Consider the following 15529-nt stretch of genomic DNA (forward strand, 5'->3'; position numbering starts at 1 on the left):
TTTTTTTTTTTTTTTTTTTTTTTTTTTTTTTTTGGAGCCTTCTCTCATGATTTTGGAATGCTTGGGGTTACAACACTGAGTGCAGGCCCAATCATCAGGTAGTTAAATTCCTAAATGCTATAATTTATGTGCCCACAGTCAGCTGTGGGTATAAAATTGTGCCCAAAAACTTGGAGGTCGGGGAATAGAAGGCCCAAACTAAGCAGATTCAAAGTAAAATGTTTTCTGTTTCCCCACAGATGCTGCTGAACATTCCTTTTTGCTCACAAGCTCTCCAGCTTTCTAGGAGGTATGTCCATGAAGCCCAATGAGATGTCATACAGAGATCCCTGATTATTGTAGCTTAACGTTTATATGGTAAGCAGCATGTTATTCCTTGAGTATTTCAAGGCACTTCCCACCTGCAAGCAAGGAGCCACTGAGCCTGTGCACTTAATGCTGTGAATGAGGAGTAACTAATGTTGCCTTCATATAACTGTCCTCAGCACAATTCCCATCAAAGCTTTGACCCTGAGCCTTAAAGGTACTTATTTACTCAAATCTAATACATTATACCAAGTTAGGTGCCTGATTAAAGATTGAAAATCATTAGCTCATATGACCCACTCTTTCAGCAGTTTCATTTGTCATATGTCAGTGCCTCATATCTAATCTTGAATAGTTTGCAGCAAGATCTACTTCCCAAAGCAAATTTCCATCACTGGACTGCACTGCCTCAGACTAATGGTAGGAACATTCTTTAGGTCCGTTTTCCACATACAGACCCACTCCCACTCCAGTATGATCTTGCCAAGTAAAATTTTCTAACTACTGCTGCTAGTTTGTTAAATGAATTGTGAAATACAATGTTCAAGCTTTTTTGTTTCTCATATTTTTATACCTATATAAATCATGCACCGAAAATGCAATTTGAGGGTTGTCTACTGCCAGTTAAGTAGAAAATCCTTGCAAAGACTGATTAAAACAAAGTGATATGCATGAAAAGAAACTCATTTTTCAAGTTTCATATCTAGACCCAACTGCATAACATCAGATACAGTTTCTGTACTTATTAAAAATCCTATCTGGATAAAATATGTAAAAACAATAGTAACATTTTGTGTGTGTTTGTTTTGGCTTTACTTTTCTGATTTTTGTTTTCCTTAGTGGAAATGCACATTTTTGGACCAGACATTGAATGTAACAAAATCCATATTACTTTTTGATTGCAAAATCAAAAAGAAATAGAAAGCTTGAGGAATTTTTCTCCCATCAAATATACCAGTGATCAGCTTTTGCCTTGAGTAATGCTCATATCAAGAGAGAGAGATTCTGGTGTTAGGATGTCATCATTGACTTTGATACTCAAGCAGCTGTGGCCATGAGAGCCACTGGCTCATATATTGTAAATGGGTACTGTCTAACTTTAGTCTCAGTGTAGCCGGGGATCAAGGACGACTGTCAAAATGCTGATCTCAAGGACCCATCTGGGAAACAAAATTGGGTTTTGTTTTGTTATTTTTTTGGACTCCAATAGCTAGAGTTCTAATACTAGTAGGACATAATGCTACTCCTCTAATACAAATATCCTTAAAAATTCTTCATTAATAGAGTATCAGAGAACCCAAAATAGAGGAATTCACATCACATCTCATTGGATTGTACCCAGCCCTGGGAAAGAAAGGCTGACACTCACTGTGAACTAGGCAAAGAGCCAGCAAGAGAAGAATATGGGTGCTTCAGCTACATATTTTTCTCTTGCACATTCCAATCAGAAGCCATTCCATCTAGCATCAAAATAGTATTTATACTTTGCAGCATGGGATATGAGGCACTGACTTATTGTGTTTACTTCTTTCATGTCACACCCCTAGTTTTCTTACTGTTTAGTTCAATGGGAACGTGGAGCCACCACTTTGCAGCGTGTCCAGATCCAGCCACAAAACAAGACTGCCTTCCCCCCCCACAACAGGGCAGACTCCAGCAGGCATGAAGAGCCTGATTCAAGTCCTCCTGCCCTTTACCTTCCTCTTGAGGTAAGGCACCCACTCCCACAGTATCTCCATTGAACGCATGTAAAATAGTGAAGAAGACACATTTCTCTGGTCACTCAAATTCTCCTCTTTGCTAGCAGGAAAATAAGCCTTGGATTTTGGGACCTGCTGCCCATCAGATGAAGGTCATTACTGTTTACAGAGCCTTACTCAGCAATGCCTGTTCCCTAGAAGAGGCCTTTTAGAAGAGAGAAAATAATTTCAAGAGTTGCATTAACTTTGAGCAATAAATTGCTGCAATGAGTCAAAACTTTCTGAACTTTATTTTTCCAGTGAAATGCTAAAGCAAAAGTCTTGAGAAGCACCCTTTAAATCATCGCAAACCCAACTAAGACTGCAATATTTCACTATCTTTCCTATGGAACTTGCTGTAAAGTTTGCAGATAAAATTTCAAATATCATCTTAAAGGGATGAAAATATTTCTTGTTTTTGTAAGGTCAAGCAATATAGAAATGTCAGGTTTGGGGAGAGAGGGCTGTGTAGTAATATTTTGCTATATGAAAGTTATGTGTGTCCTGCAGACATTGCATCATATGCATGGACATGCCCATTTCTAGAATAAAACCTTTTAGCAAGTTCTCAAATATTTGGCTATTTCTCCCTCTACTTTTAATGCAAAATGTCCAAAATGTTGGGATAGTACCAGATGTAGCTTCTGGCAGTCAGTGTTAAGGGTGTGTTTCTGGAAGAAGAAAATAGACTAGTAAATCCAGCCCAACTGGAAGCAAGAGAACTACCCTCATGAGATTTTGAGCCAAAGCTTGCATACTCAGGACATATGGATAAGTATTAGCTATCCATCTAACCCACCCAAGCTGTAACACTGAACTTTTTGAAGGTAGATTTATATCTGTCTGCAGATCAATTTAGTGGGAAAGTGGAAAGCATGCCATCAAGCACAGCTATCGAAAGTTTTTCTTTCATGAGTATTTTCACAGTGGACGTGCAGTGAAATAGTTCATTTCTTTCAGAGAAAGAAACTTTCAGCAAATAATGGGCCGAGGGCTGTAAAACCTGGAAAGTCACATTCTTTAAATCGCTGAAATATCTTAGGAACYGAAGTCATATTTTGAAGAACATTTYAGGCATTTAGGAGCATAAAATCAGTTAGCTTTCACTTTGAAACTGCAATTCAGCTTCCACTGCAACTTTGGTGCAATTCATCCCGAGTTTYTTTTTGGGGGGTTATGTCTAACCTTCATCTCCTGCTAGGTTACGTCTAACCTTCATCTGCTGCTAGGTGACAGTGAGGACAGTCTGTAATCTTTTAAGGGAGGCCAAGCATMTTGCAGATGTGAGCTTATTAGTTTAAGTATTTCACGCGAGGTGAACTGAGCTAACATTACCTGACGTATTTTATGCACATATAGACCACATATATAATTATATATAATTATGTACATGCATAAACTATATATATATACACATACATTCATACATACATATATGTTTAATGAATGGTGACCATCAAATCACCTCATTAGCTGTTCTACCGCCAAAGCATGTCAGCAAAAAACCCTTCCCAGTACCACAGTTCTGTGGCGCCAGGAACTGTGAGAACTAGTCATGGCTTAGATGGAAATGTTGTCCCAAGTAATTGAATAATCTCATTTAAAGAGAGTCTGAAATTTTTTTTGTCCCCACACTCTTATTGTTTCAAATGTAAAATAAGATGTTGTCATCTTCCAGGCATTCCAAAAAAACAACAAGAAAAAACCATTGACATTACAAAGGAAAAAATATTGGGATGGTACCAGGCTGAGTTTCTGGCACCCAGTGTTGTGGGTGTGTTTCTGGAAGGGAAAAAATATATATATACCAGCTTTTTCTCCACATAACCACAGTCATTGTCTAGAATAAGAACCTAATTGATTGATAAACTGTTGGAAATATTTATTCTTTTCTTTTTGGTAAAAGCTGTGATCTGCTACCAATTTGTCAGCTTGTTCTTTTACCTCTCCCCTTTAAAACAAACAAACAAATCCCCCATTTTTCTAACTGAGATTTCCCATGAGTGCAGGTCATTGTTTTGAAGCTTTCAACAAAAAGTTAAGATTAATAGCATGCATTCCCAAATGTTACTCTTTCTAAGTACATTTATCCCAGAATAAAAATACTTGTTGCTAAAAATACATGGTGGAAAGCTGTCTCATGAAACAGCAGCAAAGCTTACTTGGGTTTGTTGCTATTTAATTTTTCATTACTGTATCAAGGTTTTGCCCACAGATTTCTTTGTAATCATTCAGATTAGCAACATGCCATTCTTTTCCCTTTTCACAGCAACATTTGCATTAGACTTATGCTAGTCTTCCATGGGAAGGGGGCAGGCAGAGGCTTAGTTTACCACATTTGTACTTTCCATTCTGAATCATAGCAGACATTTAAAAAAATAATAGTGAAGTTAGGTACTTTGCTCTTTTGCACAGCGTGGCGCTATTTTGTCGCAAAGCATAAATTTTCCATCAGTAGCATCTCATGTCACCAGGGCTCCCTAAGCCTTTATTTCTTTGCATTGATGGAAAGTTTGTTATTTTGTCACTGGTGCTATTCATTACAAACTTATTGGAAAATTCACAAACTTGTCATTAGCTGAAACAATTCTTAGAAATGCAATGCAGAGCAATTTAGGGGATTCAGTCTTTCCACAGTCATCAGCAATTGCCCCAAAAGCCTAAATATCTGGGTTTTTTTCAAGGAGGCACTTTATTAGAATAATGCTGTGCTGAGCATCCCTACTCCAGAATCAAGTTAAACAGCCTCCAAAACTATTTTCCCCCTCATCTGTTTTCCAAAGTTTGTGTAATTATTTATGCAGCATGCTGTTTTTTCCTCTAAAAGAAATTCCTCAGTACTCTATTTTTAACAAAACTGAAGCAGGCCAGCTTTTGGGAACATCCCTATGATAGCAAAACATTACAGTCACTGCTATAGTTACAAATGTTTCTGACTCCTAGGCATATCTGAGAGAAGAGGCAATTCTGGGACAGGCACTGGGAGAGATTGAGAACAGACAAAATTCCTGCCATTGTCCAGGAAACTTTCCTCGCAGTGTTTAATACTGTACCTGTATTATTGCCTTGGGGTTGAAAATGCTAACCAGACTCCTGAATACTGCTTCTAGTAATGGTTTTCTCAACACCTGATAAAAGTCTAATGAAGTCACTGAGGGCCTTCCACTGACTTCAGAGCAAGTTGGAAATAATTTTAGGTGACACTGGGGGCCCTTTGCATCCTTTCATTCCTGATGTTTCTGTATTAGGCAGCTCTGGGATTTAGAGAAAAGGCTAGAATTAAAATAGTAAATTTATGGACTATATACTGTTGATCCTACCCAACTCAAAAAGCCAGTTCAGTGTGACCTAATAAAGGCTGGTATGCTTTAGTATTATAGATGTAAATATTGGGAGAGGTTTTAAAGAGTGGAAATCCTGTGGTATATATAACCTTAGAGAACTGGCTAAAGTTTATATTCAAGTTCTTTGTGTGTGTGTGGGGGGGGTCATTAATACTAATTTTGATAATATTGAACTGTAACTAAGAAATACATTAATGGTTGACAGAAACATGCTCATTGTAGGTTTTCTGTAGGAATCTACAAAAGCACGTATTTTGTTTACTGTCTTGTCAATCCTACCCTTAGGTTGTTGTGAGATTTTGGAAGAARGAAGAAGAAAGATGTAAATTCAGTGTTACACTCAAGCAATTGTGCAGCCATAAATCCAGTATTTCTGTCATGACTGTGAACAAGGACCATGTAGAGTGTGTCAGCATGACATCTGCATGCAAGCAAAGCTACTTGTTTCAGATTTTGTTTCAGGTTCATAACCTAATCCAAGCTTATACAGGCTCCCCTAAACTGCCAAATATCAGATGAATGTAGGAGGTTCATCGAGATTCTCAGAAGAGACTTATGATTTCAGGTTGAAATTGCATAAAACTCTATAGTTTCACAAATCCAATACAGAAAACAAAAGTACAATGTACCCATGTTTCTAGAGTTTTGCTCTGACATTAAGTTTCGGTTAATCCTCAGATTCAGAATATCTAATTTATACAAATACCAGATGATCTCAGATGAACCAAAATCACCAAGTATAATATACTCTACAACTTTGCATATCCATTTCATGGGAATGTATGTCATAACACCAACATTATTTCTAGACATGGCCCTCAAACCATCTTTTATATGATCACATTCCTCAGGATTTGATGGGCTGTACTTAAAAAACAAAAACAAAGAATTTCATCAAACCGTTTCGGTCAACCTTAGGTCTTCAAAATGATACGATGCATTAATGACTATAATGAAACTCTATGGGTATAGATGACTACTGAAAAATACCAACAACAGAGTGGATGAATTCCAAAACACTATTTGTAAAGAACTATATTTGGGGGAAAAGCCTGTTTTGTCAGTATTTACAAGCCTTTTTCTTCAGATCTCGAAAATATTAATGTGAGTGAAGAACGTTCACAGAAAATGAAATTCTTAAAAATGTTAAAATAAAGGCATTTACATGAATACTGCTACCAGAAATATTTGTACCAACACACATCTTTGGTTTACTTACATCCCCCTGTTTATGAAATTTCTGATGAACAATAGAAATATGATTTGCTTAATAAGAATCAGCAATGTGGTCTATTGGTTACCAGCCTGTATTTAGAACTGGGGGACCTGGGATCAGTGCCTGGATCAGATACTGATCTGCTTTCTGCCCTTGGGCGAGTGACTTCACTGTTCTCCATCTATGCATCCACTTTTGCTCCTCTGGCCCTCTTGTGATGGGACAGGACTGTAATATGTTCAAAACAGGACGTATATCACCTCTAGGGRGGGTGTCCACAGTACCACATGAGGCTGCCAGTTTTGATAGGGATCATAATCCATCGTAGCCGTACTAAGTGCTCCATTGCAAGTTTAACATGTGACTTTCTTCTGTTTTTACCTCCAAACACAATGCATGATGCCAAGTTGAAACACCTCAACTAAGGGAGATGACCAAGCCCGGGATGGAAGACTTTCCATGCAGCAATCTTGTATTAGATGCTCTTACCCACCTGACAGAGCACTTTTAGGGAAAAAAAAGTGCACCACTCTTAGACTGCTTTCTGTTGTGCTCTTCAGAATGAATTTCCTCCCTCACTTCTGAATCCTATTCTTCACTTGAGATTAGGCACCATATTTGGTCTCTTTCATCACTTTGAATTTGTGTAATACTCTTCCCCCAGTGGATAACTATCCATATAAACCTCTCAGTTTCAGTGCATAACTGCAATCCCCTGGAAGTTTTGCTGCATTCTCCAAAATACAGACTGTAAAATGATTGTACTGTGTCTGCCACCATCAATTCAGCCATCCCTGAGGTTGACCTCAACAACTAGTGCTTGGTGTAGAATAAAAACACACACTGTTTTAGAGAAGAAAATATCAGTCTGACTTTGGAGGCTGCATGGGGAGGAGTAGTGTATTGGAGTCTCCTACAACACAATATATACATGCTGGATGGTAGAAAATACACTTTTTTCACTTAGAAGAAAACACTTTGAAGGAAATCAGTAAAATCTCTTTTGAGGCTGGTGTATATTGTGTAGAAGGATTTATTGTACTTTTTAAAGGGCAAACTTTGAGAGCTGTGAGGATAGTTATTCAATGGACATAAACATAACGGAGCTATGCCGAATTATTTTTTCAATTGCAAGCAACTCGGTAGTGATTGTAGACATGAAATTGTTTCTTCTTCCAAAGTGACACTTACCATACAGCTGTTTGTACCCTGCCAGTGAGAAGTGGACAATTGTGCATTTGCTCTGTTGTATTTGATTAGAGCTGTGGTCAAATAAGTGCTTTGTTTTTGGATGGAATAAAGAGCTGCTAGTGCTATAGGAGTTCAGCAATGCAGCAGTCCAGTCCTGTCCCATTACAAGCCCATCATCTCTTGCTAGATATTTGTGAAGGAGATGAAACGCAAAGATTTGTCATTATTCCAGACAGCTCCAGCAAAGTCCTGGCTGTTAGTGGGGGGACTGGAAAGAAGTCTTACGAAGCAGAAATATTTAGAAGAACAGTGACAGGYGCTGTAATACATAGTCACTTGGAATAAAAAGGAACAACAAGAAAATGTAAACATTAAACACTGTCAGGTAATTTGATATGGGTGAGGGATACCAGCCAGAGAAAGAGGTGAATTGTTCAGGAGTTCCTCTTTAGATCAAACCAGCCTCCCTCCTTCCTCCAGCACACACATTTCCCCATCCCTGGTCCTTTCCAGAATACCTTTCTTCCAGCCTCATTGTTGTGCAAGTTCATCAGCCGTCGAGCGTTCTTTTTGATTTCTCGGGCATCCACAAACTTCCGGGAGAACTCAATGCCATATCTGATATCCGCAGAGCAGCCTCCCCATTTCCAGCCCTCCTCCTGGTTGTAGTAGCCCTGTTTCTCTCGGTCGCAGCCACAGTTGCTGAGATTGCCCTGGCTGCAGGCGGCTGTGACGGCATGTGCAACCCCAGCAGCAGTAATGGCATAGGTGAATGCAGCTTCCCTGCTTCCTGTGGAGAGAAGCCAAAACCTGGTGGGTTTGCAGAAAGGCAGCACTTACTGAAGAAAGTTACACATATTATGTACAGCAGCATCATCAGGTGGGAATGCAAGAAGAGCATCACTACCTGTGTGTATTTCTCATTCCTAAAAAATTATGCATTTATTTTAAATGCTTGGTGAGACTGAGGCTTACTGATCCAGGGAAGCACAAGCAGTGCAACAGTCCCATCTTAACCAGAGGAGAGTTGGGCGATGCATTTGGACATTGATGAGGTGAGGCAACACAGTTTGGTTGCACAGTATCCAGTCAGGTTGGCTAGCTGAATAGAACTATATATATTTCAGATGAAGAMTAGGTGAGTCACTGATGGCAATGCACACTGGAAGATAATAGCTGACTTTACGTGTTGGCACTGCTTGGGAAAAATGAGTATTCAGATAACTTAGGAAATACCAGACCTTTTCAGATATGCAAGAGGTCTAGGACACAAACGGGGAAGGTTGTTCATCCATCTTTAATAGTGTTCCAGTAGTGACCTTTGCTAATGCTTTCTGCCAAGTATAGCAAAAGAGGCCTGTAAAGACAAGGTAGGCAGCTTTTTCTTCTTTCAAGACAAGGTAGAGATCAGCTCTTTCCTTTGCTGATTTCTATTGCATATGAGCTTTGTTGTAACTCCTCTTTCTCATTCATACTCTGAATCAAACTTCTGCCTTATCTTGGTTCTTGAGTGTGCAGGGCACAGTGAGCTGCTGTGGCAGCTTTATTTCCTCTCTGAAACAACTAAACTACTGTCATGTAAGCATAGGCTTGTTTCTGTGCAAAGTTCAGTTTTTCTTTTCTTATGATGCCACTACTTGCCAAGGTTCCTTCTTCCCAATTCCATATTACAGCCATTGATGCTGATTATACGAAGAGAGGCAAATAAACCCATTTTTTTATTAGACACTAGTTGGCCAAGTTACCTTTGGCATGTGTAAGCAAAGAGATACAGTGGCAGAATGACTGAAAAGAACACTGCAGCTGCTTCCTGCTCTGCATCCTGGCATTGACTTAATTTAGGGCTAGATCATGGCCCTTCATGTTTTACTGTTCTCATTTATAATGTTTTCCTACAAAACTATTTTTTGGTGCTATCATCATCATCTTCTGTGTATTTTTCTGGTGATAAACAATCTTTTTGTATTGCAGCCAAAGAATAACTGTAAAGAATTTGTAGAAAGTTGCTGAAATGCTTTAATGACCACACACAGAGCTTTGACATGGTTAATGGATTTGGGAAGTGARGGAGGGGAAAAGCTTTCCTTCTAGAAGAAAAAAAAGAAATAACTTCAGAAGCTATTTTTACATTTTTATTTTAGGATTCACGGATATCATAACTGCTCTGGAATGACCTGTGCACAATGTTTTTTTTATATATTTCTTATTTTTATAGATAGCTTCCTGAAAGGTTACACCACTGCTGGATTTGAGAGAGATCCTAAAAGAAGCAATCATAAACTGTTTTTTGGCTCCATTAACTTGTTTCTCCAAAGCAATAAAAAAGAAAATTAAGGTAAGAGAAAAATAAGAGCGCTCCATGCTCTTCAGGTGCTCAGTAGGTTAAACTCACTTGTGTATTATTTGAGTACAGTGTGCAATGGAAGGACTGACTTTCAGACAGAGAAATATTTTGTTGGGGTGTACTATGTGTGTAGTCTGGTTCAGTGGTTCCCAAACCATGGTCCACAGAACACTGGTGGTCCAGGAGGCCATGGTAAAAATTTTGCAGCTAATCCGCAGAGCTACATTAAACAGTGTTTTTAATAGTGTTTTCAATTAAAAGTTTGATGATAACGATGCCTGGTGGTCCACAAGAAATTCTGAGGGTTGATAGCACTCCAAAACAGTTTAAGAAGTTTGGGAATCTCTGTTCTAGTTCCTAGTATATTCTCTAAAAATACCTATCAATATTCACTCCTCTCTTCCTCACTCTCCAGCTGAAGTCAAGCTGAGACCCATACTTTAAAGTATATCTTAGGGACCTGCAGGATTTCTTTCTTCATTTCCTTTTTAAAATACCTATTCCTAATTTATAAATTGAAAACCTGGAAATACAGTAACATTAGATATTAGAAAAGGTCAAGATTTCCTTCCTCTTCAGGAATAAATGATAATGCAATCTGCCTCAGGAAGATTTTTGAGAAGTTCAGACATTTTTGAAACATGTGCAGGAAAGCCTATAAAAAATAGCGAGGTACTGTTATCATGGAATATAGCTATAGTTCAAGAGATTTTCTAGGACATTGACTAGAGACATATTGCTTCAATGCTATTTTTCAACATATTCTACATGTATCCAGAGTAGAAGGTAAGTCATTTTATAATGGCCACTTTGTCAGTGACCTGTCCAGGAGTTTTTACAAGGCATTTCCCTTGATCAGTTGTTTAAAACTAAATTCTATGTATTTATCTTCTTCTCTTTTTCCCTCTTCACCATCATACCTTCAGCACTGGAGGAAAGCATCTTTCTTTGACCCACTTGAAAGCTACAGGAGTAGTGAAATTATGTCAAGTCATGGGATAATACCAGGTGGAAACCATATTGACTCTCTGAAAAGATCATTGTTGCATCTCAATACAGTTATAAAATAAGAAAAACTCAGAAAGAAAATTCGTCTTGAAAATTGGATTCCTTTTGCAAGTTAGGTCATTTCAGTAAATGCTGTTCAATTGTACTCATTGAACCTGCTAAGAATTAAGTGTGTTTTGTTTTGATTTGGTTTTTTTAATTAGAAGATATTCTGAACTCAGTACAGACTCAGTATAAACATCTCAGCAGTTCTCTAAACACATAGGATCAATACATTCTCTCAGAAAATGCTGATGGAGGAGAAAGGGAAACCTTTGTGCTCAAATAACGTGTCTGCTCAGAGCTTTCCATTAGCATGTCATCACATGGAATCATTTCTAAGTAAGTCTTTTTCAGGTGGCTAAAACAATTTAAACAGTGATTGTTGTGATATCTGAATGGGGAACAATAACCTTATTTTATGAAATTTTCAGAGATTGAGAAAAAATATTCAAAAATATTGCTATTCTGCAATGAAGCAAAGCCAAGACTTTGCAAAAACATTCATGAAAAGGAAAGAGAATGTTACAAATAGCAGCAGATTTGGGATTTGACTCAACTAACTTGAAGCTGGATTTTTGTTTTCCTGGTAAATATCCTGATCACTCCAATAATTTGGCATTATATTTGCTCACTATCTGTGTCTCTGAAGAAAAATTCCTTGTTTGACTTAAAAAAAAAAATAATGTCCTGTAGACTGGAATAATTCCAGTGAGATCTGATTTTGATGGAAAAGAGACTGTTTGGCTCTCATTATAACCCTTGAATTCATCCATTTCAATGTTAGAAATGCCTTCTTTGGTGGCAAAGAAGACATTTTTGTTTTAATTTCAGAAACACAGAACTGCAAACAGAAATTCTGTGGTCTGAAAACTCTGACTCTGCCAGTCAGAGCTGCTACCATTTGCCCAACTTCATTTGCATTCTGACTGCTGGTTGCATTGAAAACATGCTCTTCCACCAACTAGTGTAGGCAGTTTCTGCTCGCACAAACAGATATTGGATCCTTGCTCCCTAAAATGAGCAGTTTCTGATAGATAGAGCGAGTCTATTTATCCATTGTTGCAATCTTGGAGCAGCCTATACTTTAGCCCTAATTTAGATGTGACCTCTGACTAACTTTTAGACTACTAACTGAGCACTAAACTTAGTATGGTCTGACGTAGAAATTATTACAAGTTCCATAATTGCTGTAGTTTACTACATTCTAATACATATATATTCAGCAGCATATAACCACAATCAGCTGAGAATCACGTAGGCTAAATATATATTTTTGTCATTCAGCTGTGGGTGCAGCTGTAAATATTTAATTGTTTCATAGTTATTAGCAAGGCATCTATTTTTCTGAGTAATTAGGTAAAGATATTACTATTCCACATATCATTCAGAAATGTCTTCTGTCAGCAGCCAGATGAATAAGAGTGCTACTGAATGTCATCTAATAGAACTATAATTTAATTTCAAATATTAGACTGTGGAATAGATACCGTTTAGACAGTAATTTGCTAAATCCTAAGTCAACAATGATAGAAAAAAGTTACATGCTTCTATTAAACAAAGGAAAAACTTACACAGTCTGTAGACACCAGTGGATCTTTGATTGTATGACAAAATTCAATATAGGTCAGTGGTAAGACGAATTGAACCACAACACAGGTTAGATTTTTTTTTTACCAAACCAATCCTTTTGGACATGTCTTCTTTTGCAAGTGCTAAGGACACACTGAGTAATTTCTTCTGGGCAGAAAGCTATAGATACATCTAAATAAGCAAACTAAAATTAAACAGTAGCACCTAAGGTAGGGATGGATGAATTTTTTTGCTAGCAAGCCTAGTAATTTTTTATTTTGTTCAACATATTCTTTAGCAATTCTTAAAGAAAATACTTCAGACTCTTCTCTTTGGGTTTGATCCAAGGGTAATAGAAGTCAGTGAGAGTTTTCTCACTGTCTGGAACAGATCATTTCTCTATTTGCATTTTCAGTGTAACTGATTCTGGGCTTCTCGGTTTATAAGCTAAAAGTTGAATGCAGGGATAGGGATACTTTTTCCAGTTTTCTAATTTACTACACCCAGTGCTACATGTAAGAACTACAAAATATTGTAGTTTGTATAAGCAGAAAATACCATTAAAAAGTAGGAAAGAAAGATCCTCAAGAGATCTTCTAGTCCACCCCTCAGCTATCCCTCAACATAGGCTAATAATACAGATATCGTTCAGAACAGCTTTTTATTTATCCTGCTTTTAAAGACCATCAGCAGTGGAGATGCTGCAGGCCCACTGGACAGCCTGTTCCAGTGCAGCGAGCTCCTGTTGGTATACATGTGTTACCAATATTAACCTGAAACTGTCTCACTGAATGTAAATCTACCACTTCTTACTCTACAAAGAACTGATTTTTCCATTCTTCTAACAGCAGCCTCTAAACATTTAAATACCTTTGTCCCTTTTCTAGACTTGTTCCACCAGTCTTTGTAGGACATAGTTTCAAGACCTCTGATATTCCTGTTGCACTTGCCTGGATTCTGTAGACTAGCTGGCACATCCCTTGCAGCGCAGCAACAGAGATACACCTGAGCACTCCAGCTGAGGCTTTACTCATTCTGGGTAGAACAGAAGGAGCACTTCACGTGTCTTGCATGCTATGCTGGCGTTTACTCATGCCAGTACGGTGTTTTCACAATAGCAGCAMATTTTTGACTCTTACTTAGTTTGTGCTTGTCTTCTGTGCAGCTGCTATCATGCCAGATGTTTTCCATCTTGCATTTGTACAACTGATTATTCCCACATATGGATATAGATCTTTATTTGTCTTTCTTGTTTACCTCTTATTTCTTTTCTCTTTTCTTTTTTTTCAGACCATTTCTGTAATTTTTCATGATCGTTTTCAATTTTGACTCAAGCTTTCTCCAGCTTCCTTGCAGTTCTTCCTAGCCTAGCATCATTTTTAAATTTAATAAGCACTCCTTATTCCTTCATTCAAGTCAAGAATGTAAATATTGACTGGGGTCAGATGCAGCACAGATGCCAAGGAATCCCATTCAGTACCTCCTTCCATTTTGATAGTTACCCTCCAAGTAGAGTTTCCAGACAATATGCCCCCATTTTGTTACAGTTTCATAGTTTTCTTAGAAGAATGTCATATGAGGCAGTGTCAAAAGCCTCCTTTAAAACCAAGGTGTATGGTATAAACTGCTGCTTCTCTGCCTCTGAGAATCTGGGCAACATAAGAAGGAAATTAGATTGGTTTGACATGATTTATTCTTGACAGATCCTTGTTGACTGTTACCAGTCAACTCTTTTTTCAGTTATGAGTTTACAAATGGGTTTTTGTTTGCATATTTTTTCACTTACTGAAGTTAAGCTGATTTGTCCAGTAATTCCTCTCTTTTTTTCATTCTGACAAAGGCAATGCATTTGTTTTTTAAACTCTTCTTAATCAGAGTTCTCCACAGGTTTTCAGCTCTAATGACTGTCAGGACTAGTGGCTCTAAAATGGCTTTATTGAGTATTCTGAGATGATGGACAGCTGACTAGAAAACATTCAGCTTAGATAAATACCTCCCTCTACCTAATACTGAGATTGTATTCCTCTGCTGTGATATTAATTCTGTAAGCGTCTGCTCACCATTGACCCTTTCAATGAAGGCTGATGCAAACATTTTTTGGCCTTCTTGATCTTATCCTTCCTTTATGCTCTTCATTGAGTCCACTACACTGAGGTTTTTTTCTWCTCACTGACAAAATATTGACTGAAAGATTACCGTGGAGCTTGTTGTCAAAATAACAGATATAGTCAATCATGGTCATATGACTCTTCTTTTAACCTCTGCATTCAGAAGTGTTCACGAATGATGAACCTGATATAGACTGAATAGCTGTTATTCCAGCCAGACTTCCCGCTGAAATTTAATTGAGTCTTCCAGTTATCATGAAGGTAACATTCTCTTTACAATGTTTATTCTTTTCCTTTTTCCTACCTAAAACTTTTCTTTCCTGTTACTGTTTAATTAAAATAGTTATGTCTGATTTTACTTTTTTCATCCAGATAGGTGGTCTTAATCACAATGGATTGATGTTGAATTTAAACAAATGAGAACCAGGAGTTTAACATAATTTCAGTGGCTTCCTTGTAGACTGTTCCTTATGTCTGTTATAGGTTACACTTGGGCGGGACAGAGAATGATGCAGCTTTCAGAACTGAGAATGTGTAATGCTATGACATAATAGTTTATACACAGAGTCCTCTGTTATTCAGCAGTTTTCATCTCTAGACTCCCACTAAGTTTTTAGGGTTGGAGGTGCTAGGATTTTGGCCATCGCTCTAGAGTCACACTC

At 37.8% G+C, this 15529-nt stretch overlaps 1 protein-coding gene across 1 annotated transcript in view; it reads right to left on the bottom strand.

Annotated features, from left to right (window-relative positions):
- WNT7B (Wnt family member 7B) overlaps positions 1 to 15529 on the bottom strand; it is a 94142-nt gene that overhangs the window by 3469 nt on the left and 75144 nt on the right. Inside the window, exon 3 of the mRNA XM_085305882.1 lies at positions 8315 to 8586. Coding sequence (XP_085162008.1) covers positions 8315 to 8586 — 272 coding nt within the window. The remainder of the gene's footprint in view (positions 1 to 8314; positions 8587 to 15529) is intronic.

The sequence above is a fragment of the Rhea americana genome, unplaced genomic scaffold (genome assembly GCF_003343005.1).
Source record: "Rhea americana isolate MKP2758 unplaced genomic scaffold, rheAme1 scaffold_228, whole genome shotgun sequence".
NCBI classification, from domain to species: Eukaryota; Metazoa; Chordata; class Aves; order Rheiformes; family Rheidae; genus Rhea; species Rhea americana.